Below are 18,094 nucleotides of genomic sequence, written 5' to 3'. Positions count from 1 at the left end.
GTGTTTTTTTTTTTGTTTTTTTTTGTTTGAACATTTATACATTTTAAATGTTATTCTAAAAAATAAAATGATATATTTGTAAAGATTTTCCATCTTTTGAAATACACATTTTATTTTTCTTAGGAAAAGAAAAATGTGATCCATAAAAAAAAGGTCTGTGTCCCACAAATGGGTCGCGACCCAAACATGTTTGGGATACAGTGAGCTAAACAACCTAAATATTAAATATATGGATATGAGACGCATTCCTTTCATTTCAGTTGTGAACGGGGGAGGGGACAGGTTTGTCCTACGCAGCCTGTTTGTCCTGTGCTGGGACAGAGTGCTCTACGCCAGTGGTTCTCAAACTTTGAAATCTGAAGATCTCCCCCTTAACCCTTTTAGGCCTAGAATTATTGAATGCTTTAACCAGTGAAAAATAGCAGATACACAAGCTCGCAGCGCGGCACCGAGTGCCGCGCTGTGAGCTTGTAGATCTGCTATTTTTGAAAAAGTCGTGAAAATGTGTGCAAATCTTTGAACATATGTATTTTCAAAGCGAACGTTTGTAACTCAAATTTTGCTTCTGGGGGGTCCCTGGAATTAAATATTTTGAGATGGGGGTCCGTGGTCAAATACATATCATTTTGGGGGTCCTTCACATGAAAAGGTTTGAGAACCACTGACATAGTAGTCTCTCAAGAACAGACTAACTGAGCTCCAGTTAAGTGAAAAGGACCTTTTCTTTGACGATGGCTGGCCAGATTGCTGACATAGAAACATATGGTTTTCAAAAAATCTTAGAAGGATTCAAAAGACACTTATAGAATCGGGTCAAAATTCTATTTTTCAAGATTTTTCAAAAAAAGCAGATCTTCAAGCTCGCAGCGCGGCACCCGGTGCCGCGCTGTGAGCTTGTATATCTGCTATTTTTCAATAGTTAAAGCATAAAATAATAATACACTATAATGTGTACCCATTCTGGATGGGTTAACTTTGACAGTGTACAAATGGAACCAAATGGACCCGTCAGGGTCCATTTGGTTCCATTTGTACACTGTCAAAGTTACAGACTTGTAAGGGTCAATATAGACCCCCATAGAGGAACCTAGAGAGTCCCTGAAATCCACTTTGAGAACCACTGCTCTACGCAGCCCGTTTGTCCTATTCGCAAGCCTGTTTGTCCTCAGCTGGGGACAGCGCCCCCCCTACGCAGCCTGTTTGTCCTCAGCTGGGGACAGCGCCCCCCTACGCAGCCTGTTTGTCCTCAGCTGGGGACAGCGCCCCCCTACGCAGCCTGCTTGTCCTGAGCGGGGACGGCGTCCTCCCTGTCGCCTCTCTCCTTGTTCCAGTCCCTGAGGCCCTCGGGCAGGCTGGTGTCCTCCTCGAAGCTGCCCGTCCCCTCCACAAAGTCCTCGTACGTGGACTTCTCCTCGAAGGGCCGCGGCCCCAGCAGCTCCAGCATGTCCGCCTTGTCCAGCACCTCCCTCTCCAGCAGACGCCTCCCCACCTGAGATGGAACGGAAGGAGAGGAGGAGGAGGGACCACAACGCAGTGGATTAAAGAGGTCTTGTCACAGTTTTGTACTTTTTTTGGTTTTTGTATGTGTCTATGGAGTTAGGATGGATAGGATCAGGAACGAGTACATTAGAGGGACAGTTCATGTCAGATGTTTTGGAGATAAAGCCAGAGAGGCCCAGACTGAGATGGTTTGGACGTGTACAGAGGAGGGATGCATGGATGTTACACAGATATTGGTGTCGGGCAGAGCCTTCAGGAATGTGTGACCGCATCGCCTATAGTTGCATGGGTGTTACACAGACATCGGCGTCCGGGGCTTTGGCTTTTGGTGTGACGCGCGGGTTGATTTTCTTTATTTGTATCTGTTACCATTAACCGTTAGTGCTTACCGATAATCAAATTCCTAACGGTTAAACGGTAACGGTTAACTGTTGGCGATCCCTACGGGTTACTATAGTAACGTAGGCTACTGGGGCTTCTCAGACATTGCACGCTGTTTGTGAACAAACCAGATGAGACGGGTAGTGATCGTGTACTGTGATTCTGTTAACTCACGTCTCATATCACATTGATTGAGTGGTCATATAAACATATAGTAGACAAGTTTTAGTTAACAGACTTGACAGAAAAGGTTGTAATATAAGACCGACGACGGAGCACACGCGCTCCTGCAATTGCAGTAAGTGACGTGGTGGAAAAAGTATTCAAGATATTCTAAGTTGACAATCCCATCTGTCAACAGACTGTCGACAGAAAATAGCGTCTAGCACTAGTTTCATTTCCGGTTTTAGTCCTCACGCTCCACCCCTATGCTCTGTTAAGCAAGCCTATATATTTTTGGAGGGATATTAAAGAAACTGCCACAAGGTATGTATAAACTAAAAACGTTTTATTGTTATTATATATATATATATATATATTTTTTTTCTTACCGCGGTAAGGAAGGTACGGCGCTTACCGTGCCCAGCCCTAAACATGACTCTTAAGCCCTTTGCACACAGGACAGTTGCGTTTCTTCCGTTTGCTGTATGAATAAAACGCATTGGATTTGGTGTGCAAGGCTGTGCGGAATCGGCGCTGCGGATCCCAAAAGGAGTCATAAAAGGAGTGATGAGTTTTTTACCGCATGCGACAAGACGCACGAATCGAACTGGGTTCGATCGAGAAAAAAACGCACGGCGGCAGCCACTCGTCGCACGGCTAATTCGGAGACGGTGTGCATGAGGTCATAGAGAATCATTGTTTTCTTTTCAAAAAAAGATATTGTCCGTTTTATCCGTGCGGTTAAACGCGCCTGTGTGCAAAGGGCTTAATAGACCCCCAGGTGTGGTTATAATGCAAAAGGCAAAAAAGTGTGTATTTTTTGTTTCTTCCTGAAAGCCTTTGAGTCAATAAAGTATGCTACTTTATATGTTGATTAATTGAATACCAAGGACCCACAACAGAAACAAGACCAAAAAGGGCTGGGGTTTTCCTTTAAGGAAGGGTGTTTTGACCGTCTAATAAAATATTCAATGAGTCAACCAACAGGCCTCTCACCATCTCATTTTCAAAAAACACATATCATGGTGATTGAAAGGAGCATTTTAACTAGCGATAGGAACCATAAAGTATTTATGAAAATGTAAATTAAGGTCAGAAAACGAAAGTTGAAAATGAATGGGGTCCAATGGAGAACAATTCTTTTTGCGACCGGCCGGGGGGGAAAACAGCGCAACTAGCGGCCAATCATAGGAAGTTTTAGTTCCGTATTGGGCTAATTTTAAATCGGCGGAACTAATGAACAGGGTCATTGACAACTATGGTTGTCAATGACCCTGGTGGATGAATTTGTTAATGCTCTATACCAGGGCTTCTCAAACCTTTTTAGGCCGTGACCCCCAAAATAAACATACCGGTAATTGAACTGGGGACCCCCACCCTGACAAGCACTTGGAATTGTAGGTATTACATTTAATGTGACTTGGTTCCGCAGATAAATATTGTGAAAATAGCAGATCTACATGCTCACAACGCCTCGCAACGCGAGGCGTTGTGAGCATGTAGATCGGCTATTTTCACAATGTTCGCCTCTTGCTTACTTAAAGCTATACTGTGTAAGATGCTCAACTAGTGGTCAGTAGCCCTATAGCAAACCGCGGTCGCGTCCGCGTCTTTCGGCCGTTTTTCGTACCTTCACACCCCCGCGTCTGCCTCCACCTCGCCGAGATCTATCTTTAGAGGGGTCCCTGGTTCCTGTGCGTTCAGGCATTCCGGAGAAACGGACTACTTCACCCTGCCTAGTAGGCGAGATTACCTTTTGAGTATAGAGACACACGGGCGACTACAAATATGGCCGCCATAGCGACCCCACTTCAAGATGCGCTGTGATTGGCCGGCAGTGTATAACCCTCGCTGTGATTGGCCGGTAGTGTGATGACGCAATTTTTCCGCGAAAACCGGTCCCCGGTAGGGATCATAGAAAACATATAAAGAGAAGGCTTTAGATTAGAAGCTGAAAATAACGGAGTGGGGGTTCTAAAACTTTAGCGATTTAACAGTTAGGACAATTTTAAGATTTGTTTTATAAAAAAAAGTTACATGGTATAACTTTAATATTTGACAGTTTGGCCAGTCCTGTTGAATATTCGACTCTACGAATACTTTGAGGTTGAATAATTCGAATACTAAAAATCACTATTGGTGAATGCCCTAACCCAGGGGTCTTCAACAGGGGGTCCAGGACCCCTAGGGGGTCCTCAGAGTTACAACAGGGGGTCCTCCAAAACTTTGAGCGATACAAAGATTGTTTTTCCTTTTTTTATATTAACCACTTGAACCCTAGTGTCCATATTCTGAGAACTTTAGACGGAAATAGCAGATCTACAAGCTCACAACGTCTCGCGCTGCGAGGCGTTGTGAGCTTGTAGATCGGCTATTTTCGTCAAAGAGCTTTGGTGTAGAGGGGAAAAAGAGCAGACTAAGTACAGAGTGAAAGTTCAAGTTTATTAAGTATTGACGGTTCAAGTGGTTAAATATCTGAACACATAAATTGACATGAACCCAAAATACACTGACGATTGTGCTGTCAAACGATGAAACTATATGGAATCTATGAAAAGGTTGTGGGGGTCCCTGCTTCATCTCTCTCTCAACTAAGGGGTCCTTGGCCTGAAAACGTTGAAGACCCCTGCCCTAACCAACAGGCCTCTCACCATCTCCACCAGGTCCTTCTTGTCAGTGATGAGCTCCAGGGTCCTCTGGTAGGCTCGGTCCACCAGCGCTCTGACCTCCTCGTCGATCAGCTCGGCCGTGGCCTCGCTGTAGGGCTTCTCCATCACCACCTCGCCCTGCCGCGGCAGGTCAAACGACACCTGGCCCACCTTGTCGCTCATGCCAAACTGCACCACCTGGTGGACCAGAGGGGGAGAGGAGAGGCTTACTGTATAAGCCAGGGGTAGGCAACCTTTAACCCATTCAGAACGGGTACACATTATTGTGTATATCATTATTGAATGCTTTAACTATTGAAAAATAGCAGATATACAAGCTCTTCTATAAATTCTATAAGTGTCTTTTGAATCCTTCTAAGGTTTTTTTGAAAACCCTATGTTTCTTATGTCAGCAATCTGGCCGGCCATCGTCAAAGAAAAGGTCCTTTTCACTTAACTGGAGCTCAGTTAGTCTGTTCTTGAGAGACTACTATGTCAGTGTGGTTCTCAAACCTTTTCATGTCAAGGACCCTCAAAATGATAAGTATTTGGCCACGGACCCGCATCTCAAAATATCTAGTTCCAGGGACCCCCCAGAAGCAAAATTTGAGTTACAAACGTTCGCTTTGAAAATACATTATATTCAAAGGTTTGCACACATTTTCACAACTTTTTCAAAAATAGCAGATCTACAAGCTTGCAGAGCTTGTATGTATATCTGCTATTTTTCACTGGTTAAAGCATTCAATAATTCTAGGGCTACACGGGTGCCAACATCGGCACAGGGGAGGGTGATCACTGGCACACTGGCAAAAGTGTGAGAGAGAGGATTTTTATTTTAAAATCAAATAGTCTTTTAAATGTGGTCAATTAACACTTATGTTGCAATGACTTTTTCTCTTCAATGTCTCGCGTTGCCATGGTTACCATAGACTTCCATGTAATTGTGCAATTGTGTAAAAAGTGCACGCCCATGCCTAGATGATGCACCACGTGTGCAGATGCTGTTCACAGCTTTCAAAAAAAAAAATCCGCTTGGAAATCCGTTCAGGCATTCATGATTTATGGGCCATTATGTTTTCTACAGATGTAAACAAACATGGCTGCCATGTTTGAAAGAATGGGTTGGTATGGGGGTTAAACATGCAATTTCGCAATCGCGATCATGCCTAATACATTTCTGGAGGTCCAAAAAAAATTTTTGAAAAAAAAAATTTTGAATTTCTTTTTTTTTTTCAAAAACCGCCCAAACTCGGGAAACTCGGGGTTGGCACAGCGTTGGTATCAATACAAACTCGGGAAACTCGGGGTTGGCACAGCGTTGGTATCAATACAAACTCGGGAAACTCGGGGTTGGCACAGCGTTGGTATCAATACAAACTCGGGAAACTCGGGGTTGGCACAGCGTTGGTATCAATACAAACTCGGGAAACTCGGGGTTGGCACAGCGTTGGTATCAATACAAACTCGGGAAACTCGGGGTTGGCACAGCGTTGGTATCAATACAAACTCGGGAAACTCGGGGTTGGCACCAGATGTGTTAAAACTCTGAACTCTGACAGGGGAAGGCGTCGTAGAGATAGGTGGGTTATTGCTCTGATTCTAATGATCGTTATAACAATGTCCAGCCAATCAAAATATCAGAATGTTTGATGGCGTGTCATTAAACTTTATGTTGATATGGCACACTGACTATCAGGATTTTTATCTTCTAGATTCTAGAAAATAAAAACATAGTACTTCATTTCAAAAAGGTTGCTGACCCCTGGTATAAGCTGACCCGCACACACAGAGAGGGACAATGACATTAGCAGTGACCAGGACCTTCCAGGACCCTTGATAAATTCCAAAACTTTTCCAGTACTGGAAAAATATTTTTTCCAATTTCAAAATATTTCCAGGAATTTCATGACCGTGGGAACCCTGAATATTGGACCCGATCATCAAAAGCCACAGGTAGGATTTGTGTACCATGTCCCACTCTTGTGGCTCCAACCAGGTTGCCCTATCTTGGTATATTAAGAATCTTTGGTGTACCCGAGCGTAGGAGGACAGTGTACCTGAGCGTAGGCGGACTGCGTGATCTTCTTGAGGTCGTCCTGGGCTCCGGTGGTGATCTTCCCGAAGAAGACCTCCTCGGCCACGCGTCCCCCCAGCATCATGCACATCCTGTCAAACAGCTGCTCTTTGGTGTACAGGTACTGCTCCTTGGGAAGGTACTGGGCATAGCCCAGACCCTTCCCCCGCGGGATGATGGACACCTGCAGCCGCACAGAGCAGCAAAACATGAAGAAAACTAAATCGGTGTGTCCGTGTCCCAAACAGGGCTGGAAAACCACACAAATAAAATAGGAAAAAGCCTTGGCAGCTAATCTACATTAGTTATGGTTAGAGTTCTCAAATTCTGCCCGAACCCGACCCGACATTCAGGGTAGGGTAGGGCCTAAAATGTATGCTAACTAGTTGGGCCGGGTTGGGCCGGGTAGGGCCTCCGGCCGACCCAGTTAGGGCCGGGCCGGGCCTGCATTTTCAGGCCCGTTGAGAACTCTAGTTATGGCAATATTATGGCTCTCAAAGTGTTAAGTTGTTGAAACATTTTTATGATGTTTACCTATCATTAAATGCCCAAAATAATCGAGTAGTTTTCTTTTTTTGTTTTGTCTTGTATGCCTTTATTGACAGGACAGTAGACTGACAGGAGAGAGACGGGGAGAGACATGCATCAAAGGTAGTCGTGATCGGGAGTCCAACCCGCGACACACTGTCAGGCACCAAAGCCCATGTGGTTTGCACCTGGGCCGCTAGGCCAGCGGGTGCCCCCAATCGATCAGTTTGATTGACTAGTCCCACATCACATACTACACGCTGAATACTAAATCAGCATGCCATCTGTCATCATACTTCTGAGTGCATACACAATAGCATGTTTCAGTTCAGACACACTGAAGCACAATGGTTATCAAACCACACAAAATGCTAGGAAAGCACCCCACCCGGTGGCCAAGCAGAAGCACTACACAAATGTTCCAGTTCCATCACTGTGTAATAGCAGGTAAACGTCTCATCGACATTGCTCTGGTCACGCGGGTAGTCGCCGTCCCGTATCTTTTCTGAGCATGGTCACGCCTCTCACGCACACGGACATACATTGATGCTAAACAACCCCCAACGCTTTAGTGTCACAACAGGGTGTTTTAACCAAGAAATGAGATGGTATGCATATCAATAGACCTGTGTACGAGGTGTTAAGCATATCAATAGACCTGTATACGAGGTGTTAAGCACGGTATGCATATCAATAGACCTGTATACGAGGTGTTAAGCATATCAATAGACCTGTATACGAGGTGTTAAGCACGGTATGCATATCAATAGATCTGTATACCAGGTGTTAAGCGACGCGTGCGTGACATCATGAAAATCACATACCCCCAAACATTGAATCAGCAATGCGGCACTTAGGGCAGTCGCGATTAATACATAATCGTCTATTCGCGATTATTTTTCATATTCGCGATTATTTTTCATATTCGCGATTATCGTCAATTATCCAATTTAATTTAAAAAGTAGTGTGTTTTGACAATAAAACCATTCTTAAACCTCTAGTCAACACTTGCATTCTTATATGCTTGTTGAACGCATGTGCGTCCCCGCCGCTCCTCCTCAGTCAGTCAACAGCAGCAGACAAGCACTGCAGTCACACAGCAGGCAGGCTGGCTGGCTAACTAAACATGCTTAAAAAGTTAGTTTCAACCCATCCGATCAATTACTTTTCCCAGACGGTCGGAACAGACACATGTACCATACACATCCCGGGACTATTTGATACATACAGAAAAAGGCTTTCACCTCCGTTTCAACACAGAGGACTGGAGTCAATGCCTAAACTGCAGCTTAGCTTAGCGCTGCTACTCTGCTGTGGAGGGGATGATGATGATGATCACACACACAGATGGCGACTAGAGTATAGATGTTGGATCGTGATAAACATTTTCGGCTATTGTTGCTATTTTCAGTTGTCGGCAATTTTTGAAGTTGTCGGCTATTTTCACAACGCCTCGCGACACGTTGTGAGCTTGTAGATCGGCTATTTTCAAATAGCCACGGTATAAAATATAGCTAAAGTTTGCAAGTAAATGTTCTTAATAGTTACTTTACACCACTGAACTGATGTTCAAAAAGCAATTCAATTGCTCTTCTTCATTAAGGTGTACAGTATGAGTATTATCAAAGCTCATCATAGTGGCATAAAATAAAAAAGACGATATATTCGTCAATCGCGATTATTTTGTATGACGAGTCATCGTCTCCAGAAGTTCCTAATCACGACAGCCCTAGCGACACTGGTCCTCGGTTTCAACAAATATCACTCTGGATGTGACAGTGAAATATTGAGAGAAGAGGTGGTGTGTACCTTAAGCAGAGGGTCAGCATGCTCCAGGAACCAGCCCACGATGGCATGGCCCGCTTCATGGAATGCCACCGTCTTCTTCTCTGTAGGCTGCAGGACCTGAGTCTTCTTCTCAAGGCCTAAGAGATCAACAGAAATGACACTGAATAAACTGAGGGGAAAACAACAATGTTGCGGCTGCTGTTGTGTTGCCATCGAGGCATAAAAGAGACCAGTGGGTTTCGTGTTTGGGGCAAGTCAAAATCTCAAAGGCACAACAACTGTATTTGTAGCAAAGAATAACACATTTTCAAGTTCATGTGTCGCCATGTGTAGGGCTGTCACGATTATGACATTTTACTTGACGGTTTTCGCTCAAATAATTGTGATTAAAGATGTAATTGTGTTTCTGTTGAACATTATGAATAAAAACTACCTTTTCTATTTGAGCTTTTAGGCTTCGTAAACAAAAGGATGCACACTGCACAGGGCATATAAATTACATACAAAAAGATAACATGGCCAGTGGAAATACAGATCTATAAATGTAAAATGCGTAACACTATGCCACGTTTTAAGCTTGTAGATCTGCAGTTTATGCTCTTTTTGAAAATGTTTGAAAATATCCTTTCCGTGTCCGGGCCGGGCGAGCTTCCCCGTGTTGAGTCAAATTACTCATACTCATGACGATTATGCCAAGAATTATTGCGATTAGGCGATGATTATGTAATAATTGTGACAGGCCTGGCCATGCGATCTGTTGTGAGCTTGTAGATGGTCTACTATTGCAGGGGTTTTCAAAGTGGGTGCCGCGAAATAATTTGATAATATTTGGAATTTATTTGGACACTTATTTATTATCATTTTAAACTTGAAGTACAAAGTTATTTTCAGTCAGTTCTAACCAAAATGGCTATTATCTCAATGTTTTCCTCTCAACATAATCACTAAAATATCGTCACTGTCGGGCAGAAACCTCTCCAAGTTTCAAATGTGTACGCCTTTTGGTAAAGCAAAGCCCTGCTTCATCATACAAGACTGTCGCACAAAACTAGTGAAAACAGCCGATCTACAAGCACACAACGCCTCGCATCGCGAGGCGTTGTGTGATTGTAGATCTGCCGTTTTCACTAGTTTAGTACATTTTATAGATGATAAATACAAAACGAACGGTTTTGAACATACAAGGTTTCCACCCGATAACGACGATATGCTATAAATATAAGGTGCTGGGAGTGAAAATTATAATGTAGGGGTGCATCGTATCGGATTAAAAAAATATTGATGGGGTGCCCCGAGACAAAAAGGTTTGGGAACCCCTGTACTATTGAACGTTAGATAATTATACTGTATATCTGTGCGTTACACTGACCTCCAATGACCCTGTCGATGGCCTGTTCAAAGTGTTTTGCGTTGACAGACGGGTTGAGGTGTCTGGCAGCGATGAGCGCAGCCTCGTTGCACACGTTGGCGATGTCGGCTCCTGGTGTCCATTCCGTTGCAGAACACATTGGAAATAAATGCATAAAACTCATCAAAGGATAGTGCTCCAGAAATTCCTATGTGCAAATGTTGAATCTTGAATAACACAACAAAAATGAATGACATGAGTTCCCTTGTGCTCCTTGGGGGGGTATTAACCCATTTAGAACGGGTACACATTATTGTGTATCATTATTTTATGCTTTAACTATTGAAAAATCGCAGATATACAAGCTCACAGCGCGGCACCGAGTGCCGCGCTGCGAGCTTGTAGATCTGCTATTTTTTTGAAAATTCGTGAAAATTTGAATTTTGACCCGATTCTATAAGTGTCTTTTTGAATCCTTCTAAGATTTTTTGAAAAAGCTATGTTTCTATGTCAGCAATCTGGCCAGCCATCGTCAAAGAAAAGGTCCTTTCCACTTAACTGGAGCTCAGTTAGTCTGTTCTTGAGAGACTATACTATGTCAGTGGTTCTCAAACTTTTTCATGAGAAGGACCCCCAAAATGATATTTATTTGGCCACGGATCCCCATCTCAAAATATTTAGTTCCAGGGACCCCCCAGAAGCAAAATTTGATTTACAAACATTCGCTTTGAAAATACATACATTCAAAGATTTGCACACATTTTCAAAAATAGCAGATCTACAAGCTCACAGCGCTGCGAGCTTGTATTGTCTGCTATTTTTCACTGGTTAAAGCATTCAATAATTCTAGGCCTAAATGTTAAACGTGACAATGAAATATAAATGAAATGGAACTCCCTCTCTCTCGTCTTACGGCCTTACCCGTGAACCCCGGCGTGGCTGCAGCCATCTTGCGGGCGAGCGCGTCTCTGTCCATAGCGGGGTCTATTTTGATTGGTCGTAAATGGACTTTGAAAATGGAAGCTCTGCCCTTGATGTCAGGCGGACCTGAAAGAAAGACAACATTGTAGACATAAAGCGGCTGCTTAGTTGAAATAAATACTGCTAAATAATATAAACTAGTCCTTACCCGTTCAAAGATATGAGCTCCGAAATGATGTGCAGTGTGTGGGTTATGGGGTGTGCACTGTGCACACAGTATATGAGGGATGGAAAGTAACTTTCTGGTGCTTGCATGATAATATGTAGGAGCATCAATGTAAGAAATACCCGTTTCGTTTAAAGGCTACAGAGATACTGTGTACCGATCTACATGACAACATCTGAAAGAGGGCCAGCCAACACCCCCCCCACCCACCCCCACACACACCCACACCCACACACACACACACACAGCTGGTTAAACATGTTGCCCCATGCTAGATGCAGAATAGATATGCCTCATGCTAGATGCAGAATAGATAGTAGTTACACCATAAAAATGCTAATATACAGCATATGATTTGTGAAAGTGACAAACGGGCTTCACAGTTATGTCAGGTGTGTTCATATGCTAATGGTGATGCGATTTCAGATCAATTGCTCCAGCCACTGAGGAGAAACGCTGTGACAGACACTCACTCAGACAGACATTCGGAAAATTATATGTTTGATAATCTACTCTCCGGTGTCATTATGTACCGTCTTTGAACAAAATGTAAATCTTTTATAGTTCATGGAGTTGTTTAATTTCAAACATTTATTTGACCGTTTCAAATTCAAAAATAGCAAGTAACAGAGCTTGTAGATCTGCTACTTTTGATACTTTTGTGTGAAGCTATAGTATGAACAAGTAAAGCGTTAATTTACAACAACAAAAAAGCGTTTTTTTGCCCGACAGCAAATATATAAGGTCAACATGTTAAATGATTTAAACTAGTGAAAACAGCCGATCTACAATGTGCTTGTAGATCTGCTGTTTTCACTACTTTTGTGCGACGGCCTTGTATGATGAAGCCGGGCTTTGCTTAGCGAAAAAATGTACAAATTTGAAACTTGGAGATACGAGGTTTCTGCCGGACAGTGACAATATACAGGTAAACATGTCAATGCTTTTAGACATGAACGTGTAACATCAAGGAGTTACGACCCCAAGACGGAAATAGTAAGACACAGCAATTCCGGTTTTCTTTCCGTATGTGACGTTGGTGGATAACATGTCAATGTTTTTAGACATGAACGTGTAACATCAAGGAGTTACGACCCCAAGACGGAAATAGTAAGACACGGCAATTCCAGTTTTCTTTCCGTATGTGACGTTGGTGGATAACATGTCAATGTTTTTAGACATGAACGTGTAACATCAAGGAGTTACGACCCCAAGACGGAAATAGTAAGACACGGCAATTCCGGTTTTCTTTCCGTATGTGACGTTGGTGGATATCTTTTTAGGAGGCGGAAGAAGGTTGGAGTCTATTCATTTACAATGGAAGAATGAACGTGAACACAGCTTCTCTAGCTTCATGGTCACTGAACTAAATATTGGACCCGTCCCAAAATGAGACACAAATAAGGTGAAAACCAACTTTATTATGGCCCTTTATCTGTCCCAGCAACACACTCTCGCGGGATCTAGAACCAGTGAACTGGACGTTCGCCAGATTTGCCGTCAGACGCACCATGTCGCACTCTAGTGGTTGCCATTGCTTGTATATTAAAAATCTTTGACGGTACCTATCAGTGTTGTTTTTGACAGCAAATTTTGATTTAGTCATAGTCATAGTCTTTTGAATAAAATGTAATTTAGTTTTTGTCATAATTTAGTCACCTGAAAAGTATTAGTTTTTTAGTCTAATTTTAGTCGACTAAAAATCATAAGATTTTAGGCGACTAAATCTACAGTTGACTTAGTCGACTAAAATGTATTTTGGCAGGCCTTGATGGCATCGTAATGACTGATTTTACACGTGGTTGTGTGCTGAAAATTGCAGATCTACAAGCTCACAACGTGTCACAGTGCGACGCGTTGTGAGCTTGTAGATCGGCTATTTTCAGCATGCACCACCTGTAGTGTGGGGATTTAAGGGGAGCAAATTCTAATTTCGTGCAAATTTGTCTTAAAGCGCAAAATTTTGCACAGATGTATAGCCCAGGGCTTGCTCTAATGATTTAGCTCGGTCGCCCGAGCCGACGACCTTCGGGGTCGCCACATCGGGGTCGGCCAAATCAAGTTGGGCTCCCATTGACTTTCTATACAGGAGGAAAATACCCAGAAAAACATTTATTTTCTGTGTATTTAACCCTATCAGTGCCAGCTTTCACCACTAGAGGGCGCCCAGTGGCCAAATAATTCATCATAAAGATACACTGTTACATGCACAAGCCCTGCGCAGCCATGATGCACCAAAACACTTTCCTCTGTTCATTTACAGGAACAGGATGAAGTTAGCTTGAAGTTAGCTATTGGCTACCAAGCATTTTAGAAGACCTATTTTCGGCGATTTAGCCATGATTAAACCTTGCACACCTCATGGATATGCTTGGAACAGAGAAAATGAGCTCTAAAGATCCTGGATTGCATTGGAGTGGATGGTAAATATCGGCGGCGCGACGCTCTCGCGGGCCGTCTAAACAGAATATAGTGGGGTTCAAAAAAAAAAGTAACTTCAAATTTTTTTTTTTTTTTTTACAAAAAACAAAAACATTTTGATATCCCGAACTAGTTCGGGATAGGCACTCAGGACGTTAATACGGCCCAAATTATCCCGAACTAGTTCGGGATAGGCACTGTATGAGTTAAGTAGGATCTGAGGGGTCTAACTTGGGGTTTGTCATGATGCTGAATCCATTGCAGGCATTTGTTTTGCACAAAAGACATTCCTTGGGCTAGAAATGGCCTCAGAAAACGATGCATGTATGGGTGAGCATTCATGTTAGTCGTAGGCCTTAGGGTTTTTTTTTCTCGTGCTAATCAGTCTAAAAGTGCAACATTTTGCACAGATGTAGCTCAGGGCATGCTCTAATGATTTAGCTAGGGCGCCCGAGTCCGCGACCTTCGGGGTGCATCTTTTTCCGAGGCCATTTCTAGCCCAAGGAATGTTTTTTGTGCAAAGCAAATGCCTGCAATGGATTCAGCATCATGACAAACCCCTAGTTAGACCCCTCAGATCCTACTTAAATACCCAGAAAAAAAAAGGTTTTCTGGGTATTTTCCTCCTGTATAGAAAGTCAATGGGAGCCCAACTTGATTTAGCCGCTGTGGCGACCCCGAAGGTCGTCGGCTCGGGCGCCCTAGCTAAATCATTAGAGCAAGCCCTGGGCTACATCTGTGCAAAATGTTGCGCTTTAAGACACATTTGCACGAAAATAGCATTTGCTCCCCTTAAATCCCCCCACTACTGAGAGCAACCAAACATAAAATGACTCTCATGATCCACTAGTCCCTCCCTAACGTTGTAGTCTAGTTTTTATTTTGTTGACGAAATTGTCAATATAAATTATTTAGTCTTAGTTTTAGTCATCACAGCTTAGTTTTCGTCAGTGAAAAAAATGCAGTCGACAAACATTTTTCGTCATAGTTTTAGTCGACGAAATCAACACTGGTACCTATGAAGATCTGCCGGTCGAACCGTCCCGGTCTCATGAGGGCAGGATCCAAGATGTCTGGCCTGTTGGTTCCAGCCAGAACCACCACATTAGTGACCGTGTTAAACCCTGCAAAACAACAACGGGACAGTCACTTACTACTCAACATTGTAATTATTACACCAGAAATCATATGTAGAATTAAATGGTATTAATTAGAGTACTGTTCTAAGCAGCCAGCGCGGGGTTTGAGATAAAACATTTAAATAAACAGTCTAAAATATCAAAAAAAAATTCTACTCAGTCCAAGTCTCCTAGGAGAGCTGTGGGAAGTTCAGAATCCATCGTCGTGTGACATCATTTAAAAAAAAAAAAAAACATTTTAATCAATATTTTTGAAAAACATATATATAGATTTTTATTATCGCGAGAACAATGGCTTCCACTTTAAAATTGCAACTTTTCAGGAATAGAAAGCCTGCAGTTTCTATAAGCTGGATTGGCAATCGATGATGTCACAAGACGATGGGTTTCTGACCTGCCCAGTGCCCACAGCCCTCTGAAAAAATAAATAAAAAATAAAAAATAAAAAAGCTATTTTTGAGTGAGGACCAATTATATGAACATAGGTTGAAAAGTGGTGGAGTGCCCCTTTAACAATAGAACAAAAGACCTGTGAACAACAACAACAAAGTTGTGGACTCACCGTCCATCTCCACTAGCAGCTGGTTCAGAGTGTTCTCCTGTTCGCTCTGACCTCCAAAGTTCCCTCCTCCTCTCTTCCTCCCCACCGCGTCGATCTCGTCGATGAACAGGATGCAAGGCGCGTTCTTCCTCGCCATGGCAAACATGTCCCTGACCTTTATAAGGGATGGTCATAGTAAAATAAAAATCACAATCATAATACAGACTTAGTAAGAGTACTAAGTTATGTCACTTTCAAATTTAAAAAGCACAATGTTCTTCACTGGTAAAGGTAATTAATCAATGAAAAATAAACAACCAGCAAACTCAATTCTCAATGAAGTAACAAGAAAAAAAGCCAGCAAATAGGAAAAAAGGAAATAAGAAAAGCTAAGAAAAACATCCTGGAAAGAAACAAAAGAAAACTCACTTGCGTACAACAAAGCAGATGCGGCTTCATTAAGGCAAGTCAATAAAAGATCCATTAAATGATACGATATACACCATTAATTTTCCTGAACACTCACTTCACCAGTGAGTTGGAACATGTAATTAGTTAGGCTACAAGTGTTGTGTCCTCCTCACCCTGGCTGGACCAACACCAACAAACATCTCCAGGAATTCGGAGCCGTTGACGGTGATGAAGGGCACGTTGGCCTCTCCGGCGGTGGCTTTGGCCAGCAGGGTCTTCCCTGTTCCTGGGGGTCCGGACAGTATAGCTCCCTGTGGCAGGGATGGTTAGGGTTATCTGATAGCACTTTGGACGATTCACACATTTACACCCGAGTCTGATTAAAAAAAAACGCCTTCTAAATCCTGACCCAAGTTTTCAGAAAAATACAAAGATAAAGATATTTTGCCATTCATAGCGTAGCGACCCCACAAAAGACCTGGCCGCAACTCGCTGCTTCAAGGGAGCTACTGCAGCTCTCTTGGTGTTGGTTGTTACTAGCCTGGCTCCAGCCAATAGACCCGCCCACTCTCTGAGTGAACTGCATCTCTTGGTCTGGATGTGTCATATGACGTGTCTCTTGCTACCGAAAGCTTCTCAAACCGACCGAAACCGACCAATGAAATCAATGCAATGCGGAGGAGGGGCGCGTCTAACTTTTGAAAATCAACAGAAACAGTGGAGGGAGGGGTGGCTGCGTGGCTCACCAGAGTTCTTAATTGCTCCCTCTGAACTTCAAAAGGGCTCCGAACTGCAGTCATTGATTGAGCCATACAAGTGTCGAATAGCTCGTTAGTGATTCTCTCTAATCAATGAAACATCAAAGACAATGACCTGTTTGGTGCATGTCATTGAGGGGAGGGGGAGGAGGGAATGTTTTGTGTGCAAAAGTCAAACACAACCCCTCCCACCAGATCTCTTGTGATTGGGAATTTCAAATTTTAAATCCCCTCCCCTTTTCAATCAAATAGAATGGAGACAGGTTCAGACTCAAGCCCCAGCGTAGAGTCTGAAATCAGGCTAGGTTGTTACTGCTGGTCTGCAGAGCTGGAGACCAGGGTTGGATTCCAGCTTGGCCCGCAGAACGTTACATTGATGTCAGAAGTGGTTTGAGGACTGGTGGAGTGTGCCCTTGCATGAGGGACTCCATGAGGGCAGGGAAGTACGCACTTCTGAAAGAGGGGGTAGTGTAGCGTAGCGACCCCGGTTGTGACCTGCTCCTTCGAGGGAGCTAGCTCTCTTGGCGTTGCTCGTTACTTGCCGGCAGGGCCGCTGCAGCCCTATTTAGGTGAGATTGGCAATCACTGCTTCTCAAACGAGGACCCCTGGTTTGCTACGGATAAGGCCAGTGGCACGCCAACCTCTCCTCCCCGTTTCTGAATGCACAGGGTTCCCACACATCTTAACCAATTCATTTCCAAAACTTTTCCGGAATATTTAACCCAATTTCCAGGACTATACAACAATAATTCGGCTCAATAACAGGTCGCTTACTCCTATGCGCAATGCCCAAAGACAGGCCAGTGGTTCTCAACCTTTTCAGGCCGTGGCCCCCGAAATAATCATATTTTAAATGGGGACCCCCCACCCTGACGAGCACTAAGAGTTGAGGAATTTTGTATAACACGGTTCTATTGTGAAAATAGCAGATCTACATGCTCACAACGCCTCGCGTGAGCATGTAGATCAGCTATTTTCACAATTTCTGCCTCTAATATTTGACAATTTGGCTCATGTTTAATTTGTCATTTTAGAGGTATTAACAAAATCAATAACCAAAGACAATGCATAGCTATTTTTTCCAGGACCTTCCCAGGACCCTTGATAAATTACTAGTAGTACTGAAAAAATATTTTTCTAATTTCAAAATATTTCCAGGAATTTCATGACCGTGGGAACCCTGAATGCAGAAACATGGCCTTCACAAAGGCCACGTTCCATCTGTATCTATAAATGCACATAA

The 18,094-nt window shown here is 43.2% G+C and overlaps 1 protein-coding gene across 1 annotated transcript in view; it reads right to left on the bottom strand.

Moving 5' to 3' along the window:
- Positions 1-1,110: 1,110 nt before the first annotated feature.
- Positions 1,111-18,094, bottom strand: part of afg3l1 (AFG3-like AAA ATPase 1) — a 29,137-nt gene continuing 12,153 nt past the window's right edge. Inside the window, exons 8-16 of the mRNA XM_080736610.1 lie at positions 16,266-16,403; positions 15,703-15,856; positions 15,018-15,125; positions 11,355-11,480; positions 10,455-10,565; positions 9,107-9,222; positions 6,752-6,952; positions 4,695-4,889; positions 1,111-1,489 (exon numbers count right to left, since the gene is read on the bottom strand). Of these exons, the coding sequence (XP_080592736.1) occupies positions 1,268-1,489; positions 4,695-4,889; positions 6,752-6,952; positions 9,107-9,222; positions 10,455-10,565; positions 11,355-11,480; positions 15,018-15,125; positions 15,703-15,856; positions 16,266-16,403 (1,371 nt within the window). The 3' untranslated portion in view covers positions 1,111-1,267. The remainder of the gene's footprint in view (positions 1,490-4,694; positions 4,890-6,751; positions 6,953-9,106; positions 9,223-10,454; positions 10,566-11,354; positions 11,481-15,017; positions 15,126-15,702; positions 15,857-16,265; positions 16,404-18,094) is intronic.

This window comes from Nannobrachium achirus (assembly GCF_963921795.1).
Source record: "Nannobrachium achirus genome assembly, chromosome: 11".
Classification (NCBI taxonomy): Eukaryota; Metazoa; Chordata; class Actinopteri; order Myctophiformes; family Myctophidae; genus Nannobrachium; species Nannobrachium achirus.
Note: the sequence above shows the minus strand (reverse complement) of the source record. Positions and strands in the feature narration are given on the sequence as shown.